The 12,963-nt window shown below is 47.8% G+C and overlaps 1 protein-coding gene across 1 annotated transcript; it reads left to right on the top strand.

Moving 5' to 3' along the window:
- Nucleotides 1-6,186: 6,186 nt before the first annotated feature.
- LOC117886040 (olfactory receptor 11A1-like) lies at nucleotides 6,187-7,155 on the top strand. Its single transcript, XM_034787674.1, has one exon. It carries the CDS (start codon nucleotides 6,187-6,189, stop codon nucleotides 7,153-7,155), a length of 969 nt encoding a protein of 322 aa, XP_034643565.1.
- The last annotated feature ends 5,808 nt before the right edge of the window (nucleotides 7,156-12,963 follow it).

A 12,963-nucleotide genomic window follows, 5' to 3' on the forward strand; every position in this document is an offset into this window, starting at 1 on the left:
TGCCATTTTGTTGCCCAATCACTTAGTTTTGTGAGATCTTTTTGAAGTTCGTCACAGTCTGCTTTGGTCCTAACTATCTTGAGCAGTTTAGTGTCATCTGCAAACTTTGCCACCTCACTGTTTACCCCTTTCTCCAGATCACTTATGAATAAGTTGAATAGGACTGGTCCGAGGACTGACCCTTGGGGAACACCACTAGTTACCCCTCTCCATTCTGAGAATTTACCATTAATTCCTACCCTTTGTTCCCTGTCTTTTAACCAGTTCTCAATCCATGAAAGGACCTTCCCTTTTATCCCATGACAACTTAATTTACGTAAGAGCTTTTGGTGAGGGACCTTGTCAAATGCTTTCTGGAAATCTAAGTATACTATTTCCCTTCACAGAAACCATGTTGACTATTGCTCAACAGTTTATGTTTTTCTATGTAGCACTGTATATCAATGATGAGGTAGACTGTAAAGAAATAAGAAGTGATGGAATGGATAAGACGGAGTCTGTCTGGGCAAAAATCACACTGGGAAAGAAAGCTAGGGATTAATAACAAGAATTTTGGTTATAAATTGGGGACACATCAGTTGGAAGTAACAGAGGAGGAGAAGGACCTCGGAGTATTGGTTGGACAGAGGATGACTATGAGCAGCCAATGTGATATGGCTGTTAAAAAAGCTAATGCGGTCTTGGGATGCATCAGGTGAGGTATTTCCAGTAAAGATAAGGAGGTGTTAGTACCATTATACAAGGCACTGGTGAGACCTCATCCGGAATATTGTGTGCAGTTCTGGTCTCCCATGTTTAAGAAGGATGAATTCAAACTGGAACAGGTACAGAGAAGGGCTACTAGGATGATCCGAGGAATGGAAAACCTGTCTTATGAAAGGAGACTCAAAGAGCTTGGCTTGTTTAGCCTAACCAAAAGAAGGCCGAGGGGAGATATGATTGCTCTTTATAAATATATCAGAGGGATAAATATCAGGGAAGGAGAGGAATTATTTAAGCTTAGTACCAATGTGGACACAAGAACAAATGGATATAAACTGGACATTAGGAAGTTTAGACTTGAAATTAGACGAAGGTTTCTAACCATTAGAGGAGTGAAATTCTGGAACAGCCTTCCAAGGGGAGCAATGGAGGCAAAAGACATATCTGGCTTCAAGACTAAGCTTGATAAGTTTAAGGAGGGGATGGTATGATGGAATAGCCTAATTTTGGCAATTAATTGATCTTTGATTATTAGCAGGTAAATATGCCCAATGGTCTGTGATGGGATGTTAGATGGGGTGGGATCTGAGTTACTACAGAGAATTCTTTCCTGGGTGCTGGCTGGTGAGTCTTGCCCACATGCTCAGGGTTTAACTGATCACCATATTTGGGTTGGGAATGAATTTTCCTCCAGGGCAGATTGGCAGAGGCCCTGGAGGTTTTTCGCCTTCCTCTGCAGCGTGGGGCATGGGTCACTTGCTGGAGGATTCTCTGCACCTTGAGGTTTTTAAACCAGGATTTGAGGACTTCAATAACTCAGGCATAGGTTAGGGATTTGTTACAGGAGTGGGTGGGTGAGATTCTATGGCCTGCATTGCAGGAGGTCAGACTAGATGATCATAATGGTCCCTTCTGACCTTAAAGTCTATGAGTCTATGTGTCTGACAATTTTATTCTTAACTATTGTTTCGACGAATTTACCCGGTACTGACATTAGACTTACGTTAAGTCCGTAATTGCCTGGATCACCTCTAGAGCCCTTTTAAATATTGGTGTTACATTAGCTAACTTCCAGTCATTGGGTACAGAAGCTGATTTAAAGGACAGGTTATAAACCTTAGTTAATAGTTCTGCAACTTCACATTTGAGTTCTTTCAGAACTCTTGGGTGAATGCCATCTGGTCGGTGACTTGTTAATGTTAAGTTTATCAATTAATTCTAAAACCTCCTCTAGTGACACTTCAATCTGTGACAGTTCCTCAGATTTGTCAACTACAAAAGCTGGCTCAGGTTTGGGAATCTCCCTAACGTCCTCAGCCATGAAGAATGAAGCAAAGAATCCATTTAGTTTCTCTGCAATGACTTTATTGTTTTTAAGCGCTCCTTTTGTATCTCGATCATCACGGGGCCCCACTGGTTGTTTAGGAGGCTTCCTGCTTCTGATGTACTTAAAATACATTTTTTTATTATCTTTGGAGTTTTTGGCTAGCCGTTCTTCAAACTCCGCTTTGGCTTTTCTTATTACATTCTTGCACTTAATTTGGCAGTGTTTATGCTCCTTTCTATTTGCCTCACTAGGATTTGACTTCCACTTTTTAAAGGAAGTCTTTTTATCTCTCACTGCTTCTTTTATATGGTTGTTAAGCCACAGTGGCTCTTTTTTAGTTCTTTTACTGTGTTTCTTAATTTGGGGTATACATTGAAGTTGGGCCTCTATTATGGTGTCTTTAAAAAGTGCCCATGCAGCTTGCAGGGATTTCACTTTAGTCACTGTACTTTTTAACTTCTATTTAACTAACCCCCTCATTTTTGCATAGTTCCCCCTTTTGAAATTAAATGCCACAGTGTTTGGCTGTTGAGATGGTCTTCCCACCACAGGGATGTTGAATGCTATTGTATTATGGTCACTATTTCCAAGCGGTCCTGTTATAGTTACCTCTTGGACCAGCTCCTGCGCTCCACTCAGGACTAAATTTAGAGTTGCCTCTCTCCTTGTGGGTTCCCGTACCAGCTGCTCCATGAAGCAGTCATTTAAAGTATCGAGAAATTTTATCTCTGCATTTCGTCCTGAAGTGAAATGTTCCCAGTCAATATGGGGATAATTTAAAACCCCCACTATTATTGAGTTCTTAATTTTGATAGCCTCTCTAATTTCCCTTAGCATTTCATCATTACTATCACCGTCCTGGTCAGGTGGTTGATAATAGATCTCTAATGTTATATTCTTATTAGAGCATGAAATTTCTATCCATAGAGATTCTATGGAACATGTGGATTCACTTAAGATTTTTACTTCATTTGATTCTACATTTTCTTTCACATATAGTGCCACTCCCCCACCGCACGACCTGTTCTGTCCTTCTGATATATTTTGTACCCTGGAATGATTGTGTCCCATTGATTGCTCTCAGTCCACTAGGTTTCTGTGATACCTATTATATCAATATCCTCCTTTATCACAAGGCACTCTAGTTCACCCATCTTATTATTTAGACTTTTGGCATTTGTGTACAAGCACTTTAAAAACTTGTCACTGTTTATTTGTCTGCCCTTTTCTGATGTGTCAGATTCTTTTTTATGTGAATGTTTATCATCTGATCTGGCCCTTACATTATCCTCCTCCATCCTCTGTTCCTGACTATAACCTGGAGATTCTCTATCATTAGACTCTCCTCTAAGAGAAGTCTCTGTCCAATCCACATGCTCCTCTGCAGCAGTCGGCTTTCCCCCATTTTAAATTAATGGAGATATCCTATCTCCTAGAACTGGAAGGAACCTTGAAAGGTCATAAGAGTCCAGCCCTCTGCCTTCACTAGCAGGACTAAGTACTGATTTTGCCCCAGATCCCTAAGTGACCCCCTGAAGGATTGAACTCAAAACCCTGGGTTTAGCAGGCCAATGCGCAAACCACTGAGCTACCCTCCCCCCCAAAGCATCAATTCCCCTCTGCAGGGAACCCAGAGCATCGCCGGCAGCAGTCCCAAGGGAGATCCCAACAGCAGTAGCAAGGCCCAAGGGGGTGGCTGTTTTCGCTCATAAACCTGGCAAGAACTCAGAGCAGGAGGCACTACGGGTCTGTGTGTGTGATGCCAGCAATCACCCTGGGCAGCGAGAGGCACCCGTCCCAACAGTCACAGGCAGGGATCTGCCCAGGAACTGAGACACGAAGGCTGACTGACACCAGCCCCAGTGCCTGGCCATGAAGAGTACGCTACTGCCTGCTGAGGATTGAAGGTGAGCATCACTAGCCTCGGGGCAGATCTTCAGGTCCTTATGCCTACACAGCCCTTGGTCTGAGACACCCCCTCAGGCAGTGTCCTCACACACTGGGAGCTCTGCCGGCGGAAGGACTTCAGAGTTGGTTGCTTTGCGGTTTGCAGCTAGAGACACTGATGGATCAGAAAGGAAACCCAGGTCTCATCTCTGTCCTTACATATCCCTCTGTCTGTGCTCCCCACACCCTCTTGCCCCATGGCTGGCTATTCCCTCTCTCATCAGGAACCCTCAGATTCTCAGCTGCTTCCCAGCTGCCTCTCCAGCCTTTTTGGGGGGGCAGATTGCGATGCACCTTCCCAGCCCACTGCTGACATGTTTCGTGTCTCCTGCTGAGCATCTCCTCCGTGGCTTTCTGTGGGAGCAGAGAGATTCTCAGCATTTTGTGGGTGTTACTGAGCTCCCCCCAGGAAAGGGGTGTACGTTAGAAATGCACAGAATGGAGACTGGAATCCTTACAGATCAGGAAGCAGCGACCTGTGTCTGTGTCACAACCTTTGCCCGAGCACTGACAGCTCTACCTTCATTTTCTCCAGAGCGCGGGTCCCATGGCGATTAGGACTCCAGCCTGTGACAGGAGACCTGGAGTCTCTTCTCTGCTCAGCCACAGCCTTGCTGGGCGACCTTCGGTAAGTCACTTTGGATCATATTTTGAAAGGTATTTAGGCACCTAGTGGGATTTTCAGAAGCACCGAGGCTCCTAATGTTATGTCACGAGTTGTGCGTGAAGATGAACAGATTAGAGATTGTGAGGAGCTTGGACATTGCAGTAACGGGGGCGGGTGAGTACTGGGCACAGGCAGACTTTCCATTCTCCCCCAGTGTCTCCCACCCGAGGCCCTGATACCACTGCAGTGAGAATGCATTGGGCAGGGCTGAGTTAGGGGGTCCATGTGGCAGTTGGGATACAGCACAGACTCTGCCTGCAGTTCCACCCAGCACCCTTGGGCCTTATAGCCGGTGGGAATTGTTATTAATTGTTGGGTGGTTACACAGCACCCAGCGCAGTAAGGACCCGATCCCCCGGCACTGCCACAACACAACAATCAGTGATCGACAACCAGTAATTCATAGTTAACAGTAAGAGCTGGAAATTCATTATCAGCAGTTTCAGTGTGTCTGGACCAGTCACTACTGCACTATGAATGAGAGGAGTCTGCCCCAAGGGCAGGGCTGGCGCTTCCATTTAGGCGACCTAGACGGTCGCTTAGGGCACCAGGATTTGGGGGGTGGTATTTGCCATCCTTGGCGGAAATTCTGCGGCAGGTGGTCCTTCCGCGCTCTGGGTCTTCGGCAGCAATTCTGCGGCGGGGGGTCCTTTCATGCTCCGGGACCCACCGCCGAAGTGCCCCGAAGACCGGGAGTGTGGAAGGACCCCCCGCCTAGGGCGGCAAAAACCCTGGCGCTGCTCCTGCCCGAGGGTGGTTTGATTTGTACTCTGTGGGTCAGTGTCACTCCCTCATTGCAGGCATTGCCATGGTGCCACCTCCCTCCTTCCCTTCCTTGGGGTCAGCTTGTGTGTGTGACCCTGGCCCCCATCACAGCACAGGTAGGGGCTACAGAGGGCGAGAAACCCAACATCAGCTCCCCATGTGGTGGGGTGGGGCACGGGCTGACGCCGTCCTTGGCTGTATAAACAGGGGAGCAGAGAACAGGAGCAGGGAGGGGATTTTAGCTCTGCACAGACCCCTGGTGACACCAATGCTGGAATAACGTGTGTAGGGCTGGGGGTATGGTATAAAATGGACGTGGAGAGATTGGGGAGGGTGCAGAATAGAGCCACAAAACCGATCTGCGGTCTGGAGGAAATACCTTACAGTGGGAGACTTAAAGAGCTGGGTCTGTTCGGTGAAGTGACATGAGTAGAGGTCTCAGCACCTTCGTGGGGAGAAACAACTGGTTACCAAAGGGCTCTTTCATCACCCAGGGACAGGCACAGTTAGCACCAAGTGCTGGGTGCTAGACCCAGACACACGTCAATGGGAATTAAGGCGCAGTCTGTTGCCAGTGTGGGTGATTATCCATTGGAACAAACCACCAAAGGAAGTGGTGGAGTCTCCAGCTCCTGAAGCAGTTGCTCTGGTGTGAGAGAATATAAACCCAGCTCTCAGTTTGCAGTGGAAACTCTTAGGGGATCAAATGATGGAAATCAACCCAATTTCCTGGTACAGGCAAATCTTTTGATTCTAATTACCTTTTCACTGTCACAGGATGCAGCTCATGGAGAAAGGAGAAGGGGAAAATCAAACGTTCGTCACGGAATTCATCCTCTTGGGGTTTGGGCATCTCCCTGAGCTGCAGATCCTTCTCTTCCTGGTTTTCCTAGTGATCTACATTGCGACCATGGCTGGGAACTTCCTCATCGTTGCGCTAGTTGTGACTGATCAGCACCTTCACACCCCCATGTACTTCTTCCTGGGGAACTTGTCCTGCTTGGAGACCTGCTACACCTCCACCATCCTGCCCAGGATGCTGGTCAGTCTTCTGACTGGGGACAGAACCATTTCTGTGGAGGGCTGCATCACACAATTGGTTTTATTTGGTTCTCTGGTAACTACAGAGTGTTATCTCCTGACAGTGATGTCTTACGATCGGTATTTAGCCATATGCAAACCGCTGCACTATGGAGCTCTTATGAATGTCCGGCTGTGCCTCCAGCTAGCAGCTGGGTCTTGGATAAGTGGATTTCTAGCTTGTACAATATTCATGTGTCTTATGCCACAGTTAATTTTCTGTGGCCCTAATGAAATTGACCATTTCTTTTGTGATTTCACCCTACTGATTCAACTCTCCTGCAGCGACACCAGCCAGATCACACCAGTTATTTATATATTTACCTTCCTAGATTCGGTTTCCCCTTTTCTATTAACCCTGATATCCTACGTGTGTATCATTGTGACCATCCTGCGAATCCCGTCCACCAGCGGGAGGCAAAAGGCCTTTTCCACCTGCTCCTCTCACCTCATCGTGGTGACAATCTTCTATGGGACCATAATGATTGTCTACATGCTACCGAAATCCAGCACCCTGAGAGCCCTGAACAAAATGTTCTCTGTCTGCTACACAGTCCTGACTCCCCTGGCCAATCCGCTCATCTACAGCCTGAGAAACAGAGAGTTCAAAGAGGCCCTGATAAATGCTGTGAGGAGATCTGTGACCCTTACAAAGAATCCAGATTAGTTGAATGAAATGAGGACCAATCCATTAGGTTTCTGTTGTCAAAGCAGCAGGGCCAAGTGGCCCCGATACAAAAGTGCTGTATGAACGACATGCTTGTGCATATACATATTTATAAAGAATAGAGATGTTTGAAAATATATTTGGGGGGGTGGGAGGGGTTGGCAGGAAATTTTGACTTTTAACAAAGACACGAAAACCTGGAAAATGAAAACGTCTTGTTTTTTGGCAGGCGGAATTTAAAAACTTTCAGCTGGAAACTGGAAAAATAATTGGCTGCGGTGTTTTCAGTTTTCTGGCAAAAAAAAAAATCAACATCTGTGAGGGAAGGAGACATTTTCCATGAAATAATTGTTTAATCAAAATTCGTGTTCTCTTAGAATTTGCTGTTACTGAAAAGTTGTCACCAGCTCTGATAAATAGTAAGTGAATGGACCGGAAGCCGGGGGCTGGTGCTCAAGAATCTGTATCGTTGTTCATGGGCTTTGTAGGACCAATACGAGTTGCTGTTGCACACTGCAGGCTGCCTTCCTTTGTTCAGCTCTGTATGTGGGGTTCTTAACAAGCCCCATCTCTGTCTCACTGTAGACTCCTTGCCGATGTTTAAGGGTTATGGTTTATTACTAGCGTGTAGGTGCACTGCTCAGTCCTGGGCTGTTTCCAGAGAGGGGAGAGGAATGGTCTGTGCCCCAAGGAGATCACTGTGGTTTTCACTGTGTTCTTTTCTACTCGGCTGAGCAGGGGACAGGAGAGAGAGGGGTCCTTGGACTCACAATCCTCCCCCCACGTTCTCTCCACCCTGCAAGAGTCATGCTTCCCTGTTAACCCATTCTTCCTGAGGGGAGGGGAGCTCGGAGAGTCATAGCTTTTAAGGTGCAATAAGTCCATTCTGGTCATTTTAGACTGATCTCCTGCTCAGCAAAGGCCAGAGCAGGCCAGCCGGGGATTGCTCCCTTAGAACCAGTGCCCTGGAGGGTGGTGAAGATCTCCTTTGGGGAGCTCAGTAAAACTGCCAGGCCCCGCTCTCAAATCTCTATCCTGGCTTGATGCAGAGATGATGCGCCAGCGAGGGGAAACGGGGGTTGGAGAGCCAGCCTGCCCCCCGCTCACCCCACAGCAGCATCCTGTGGAGCTCGGCCCAGCTCCCCTCTCCGGCCCGTTGGCTCTCATCATGCAGAGATTTGCTGGGGAGCTGCTCTGAGTGAGTGGGGGATGAGCCGTCCGATGACCTGAAGGGGACAAGCAATGGTAGGGCTAAGGAGGGTAAAGGTCCCCAGCACCACACACAGTGAAGGTGGGATGCTGGTGCCAGAGTAAAGGGGTGAGGTGGCCTGTGGGGCGTTCTGGGGTGAGCCCTAGGGGACAGGAGCGGCTGAAGAAGGGAGAGGGGGCTTTTGCAGCCAGGAGTTGGGGGCATTCTGGCTGATGTGTAGGGTAGATGGACCTGGGTATTGGGGGCTGCAGAAGGGCCCAGGGGGGCGTAAGGGTGGTGGGACAGTGGGAGGGGGGCTGGGGTGAAGACAGAGGGAGGTTTGGGGGGCGGAAATGATTTGAGGATGCTGGGGGATGGAGATGTAGGAGGTTTTAAGAAGTGGTTTTATTGGCGAATGGGGCTGGGGGATGGTGAGTAGTGGTGGAGGAAGGGGTCTGGGGTATGCAGGGTGTGACATCCTGGCACCCCAATATTCCCCAGGATATGTTTAGTACAAAGTGTCCCTTGGGAGGTATCATTCTAAAAGTCTTGATCTGCTAGACAGTAATATCTTGTTGGATTGTATGTGCTATCGTTGTATGTGAAGTTATGAAGTTTGGCTATGTATGTGTTACTGAAACGTGAGCTTGAAAGCACCCAAAAGCAGCATTTCAGGTACAACAGTACAAAGGACAAACAGTGTTAATGGCTTACTGAGGAAATGCACACAAGCACAAGGATTACCCCAGGAACTGTTTACAATTGAAACCTCTCATAAATATCACTACACAATGGGAATTGTTTGACCCAGGTCACAGCAAAAGAGCTTTCCAGCAAGTGGGAAGAAGATATAAAATGGGGAAATGACATCATGCTGGGACTCACTCTCCCTACAACAACACACCTGGAAACACCTGAGGAACAAAGACTGAACTGGGGGAAGTGCTGGATCCAGGCTAAAGGGATTTTTAATCTGTGAATGGAACACCTGTGAATTCCGAGGTGTAAGCAAGTGCAGCTTGTCCCTTAAGAATCTGCAGCCTGGTTGTGTCATCTCTTAGGGTGAAGATCTGCTATTCATATCCAATCTATTTAGTATATGAAGCTTAGATTGTGTTTTTTGTTTATTTGCTAGGTAATCTGCTTTGATCCGTTTACTATCCCTTATAATCACTTAAAATCTATCTTTTGTAGTTAATAAACTTATTTTTGCTCTATTCTGAACCAGTTTGTGGGAATCATACCTCAGGGGTAAAAGGCATTTGCATATTACTCTCCAGATTAAGGGAGTGGTCAAATTTTATGAGCTTACGCTGTACAGTTCCCTATGCAGCACAAGATGGTATAATTTTGGGTTTATACTCCAGAGGGGGTGTGTGCCTGAGGAGCTGGTAGTTGCCCTAGCTGTAGCCTTCCTGTGCAGGGGCTGGTCAGAGAGCCTGCCTGCATGTAACTGAATCTGGGTGTATCTCTACTGGTATGTGTGCTGGTGAAGGTGCAGGTTGGAGCCTGGAGGGCTTTGCAGCTTGTCACAGCAGTACAGTGTAAGAGGGAGCCCAGGCTGGTGGGTCAGCAGGGCTCAGTGGTACCCCAGTTCCAGGTGGCACCCTGGGCAGGGAGGTGGGATGGGTGGGGGGCCCTGGCAAGAGGTTCTGTTGGGGGTAATTTGGGGATGGGGCAGCAAGAGGTTAGATGGGTTTAAGCAGGAGCTGGGGGGCTGGGTGGGCAGTTGAGGGGAGGTGTGTGGCATGGGTTCGGGGAGGGGGTTATTTGGGGCTCGGGATCTGAATTAATTGATTCCTAGATTTTAAATAATGAAAGAGTCATTTGGATTCCAGGTCTCCCACATCCCGGGGAGCACTCGTCCTCCAGGCTATGGAGACCTTTTCGTATTTACTGTCTCTGGGCCAAGGCCTCTCTTATTATTTGTGCCAAGAGGAGCAGCTTCAATGGGAGAGACTGCGGGAGTCCTTCTCCCACTAATATTGCCAGTAACCCCAGTGGTTAGTGCACTTACCTGAGGGATGGCAAATCCTTTCTCTACTCTGGGGCTGGAGGACTTGAACCCAGGGTGTGACCCCGGCGTAGCTTAAACATTGGACTCAAAGCTAGGAGGTTTCCGTGTCTAACTCAGAGAGGGGCTGAGAGTCCCAAGCAGAGCGAGGCTTCCCCCTCCAGCCCAGATTTAGGTGCTGAACTTCTTGAGAGGGGTGGCGCTGAGGACACCCCCCCCTCTCCTCGTCATCTCCCATTGGCTAGCTCGGGTGTCTGTCAGCTGAGTGTGCGGTCCTTCTATGGATCCCGTTCTTAGGTGCCGATCTCTCCTCCTTCGTTGTAGGGGCACCACGCAGGCTTTGTGCAGCCCTGTGATTTTTCTAGGCACCAAAAAGTTAGGAGTTGCGACACTCAATGCCCAAGTCCCTTTGTGAATGCACAGACCCACCTCCCCACTGACAGTACCCATGGCAAGAAAACCCCAGTTCCCTGCTCCTGCCACAGTGGATACAATTCTGTATTGGAATGGGCATTGTCCGCAGTGAGATGGGACATGAGAACAATTTGTGGATTTAAATCTGGATAGAGAGAAGTTTAGGTTTAGGTGGTACCCTGTGTGAAGGTGTTGAGAAAAGGGGTGAAGGGGCTTCTAAATTTTACATGGGTAGTGTTCTTTTTGGGGAGCAGGATGAGTGTTTGAGTGCAGGGCAAGTGCAGGTAGTGCCTGTCTATTCTAGTGAAAAAGCAGAATGAAAGTGTGTGCATTATGGGAGTTCTGGGGCATCGCTCAAGTAGGGCAGAGCTAAGGTTGTGTAGGCATTTATTGTCTCTCTGTGTTTCCTGGTTTTCAGAAGTTTGAGTTTAGCTGAACTCAGCATTCTGGAAGGCCCTGAGCTATCACCAGGCACTTTAACTCTACGTTGGCAAAGTTTTTTGACATTTTATTTCCTAGTTTTTTAAACAGAAGGAGAAATGTTTGTTGATAAAAGGTACTGTAATGCCTTTTAGACAGCTGTGGTTCTCATTTAAAAATTTGCAGTTGACGTGCTACAGGGGCTCGCTAATAATCAAAAGACCTACCTTTGCTATCGTCCTTTTCATCAGCAGATCCCCCAGAGCTTTACAGCAATACTCACATTTTACAGATGGGAAACTGAGGCACAGAGCGGCAATGTGACTTGCCCACAGTCAACCAGCAGGCCAGGAGCACAGCTGGGAATAGTCCCAGTCCAATGGTCTCTCCATTGGTCAAGGTTGCTCTGTGATTCCGCAGTGCCTCCCACCTCCTACATATTTTGTTATAGATTCCTTCTTGTCCTACCCTAGGTACACATGGAGAACAATTGATCATCATCCTCTTTCTAATGACCTGGTACATCTGTGAAGACTGGGATCATATCCCCCCACCCTTCTCTTCTCTAGTCTAAACATGCCCAATTCTTTCAACCATTGCTTATAGGTCAGGTTTTCTAAAACTCTTTATCATTTTTGTTGCTTTCCCCTGGACAGTATCTAATTTGTCCCCAGCCCTCTAAAAGTGCGGCACCCAGAACTGGACACAGCACTCCAGCTGAGGCCTCACCGGTGCTGAGTAGAGCAGAACAATTCCCTCCCATGTCTTACATATATCACTCCTGTTAATTCATCCAAGAATGGGCAATCTAGCCCAGAGAGTCAGCAAAGAATAACTTCTATGGGCCAAATCCTAAGGAACTCATTCTGCTCTACTCAGGCCATGTCTACACTATAAAATTAAGTCAACCTAACATATGTTGGCATACAGCTGCCACAGTAATTACATCGCTTGTGTGTGTCTACACTTTGCTCCTTGTGTCGGCAGTGCGCGGCCTCACCAGGAGTGCTGGTATTGATTGTACTGCCAGTGCAGGCTGTTGTGAGGAAGGCTCCTGAAAGCCAGTAACAGTCGATGTAAGTAACGCAGTGTCTACGTTGACACTGCATCAATCTAACTACATAGACCTTGATGCTACGCCGCTCGTGGCGTTATTAAGTCGACGTAGTGGGGCAGTTACGTCGGCAGGAGCGAAATTTAAGTGTAGAGACTCCCACTGTTAGGTTGACATAAGCTGCCTTGCGTCAACCTAACTCTGTAGTGTAGACCAGGCCTCAGTAGTCAGTGGCCTTGATGTTTACACTGTTTTAACAACAACATAGCACTGAATTCCCTCCCGAGGGCACTTTCACTGGGATCATTATCAACAGCCTCAGTAGAGATCCCAACAGCCGCCTGAGCCAGCGCGAGGCAGCTTTCCTCTATAAACCCTGGAAGCTCCAGAGCAGGAAGCATGAAGGTCCCTCATAATACACACAGGTGTGAGCATCAAGCAAGAAAGCAAGCGCCAGCCCAGTGCAGCAGTAGAAGGTAGGTGTCTTTGTCGAGTGAATGCAGGCTTGTCCACGGAGGTGGTGGGGGGTGGTGGTGCACAACTGCAGGATGTCACTTCTACAGTGCACCAAACATTGTGCACAAAGGAAACTTCAGTGGGCACCAGCAAGAGTCTATACGAGCCAGTTCATGTGCAACTTGCAGGTGCCCTTTAGAAATCCCATTGCTCTTGAGTGCACTCGCCCACCCTGCAGACAAGCTCTGAGAGCAGGAGACA

Source organism: Trachemys scripta, chromosome 12 (assembly GCF_013100865.1).
Source record: "Trachemys scripta elegans isolate TJP31775 chromosome 12, CAS_Tse_1.0, whole genome shotgun sequence".
In the NCBI taxonomy this organism is placed as follows: domain Eukaryota; kingdom Metazoa; phylum Chordata; order Testudines; family Emydidae; genus Trachemys; species Trachemys scripta.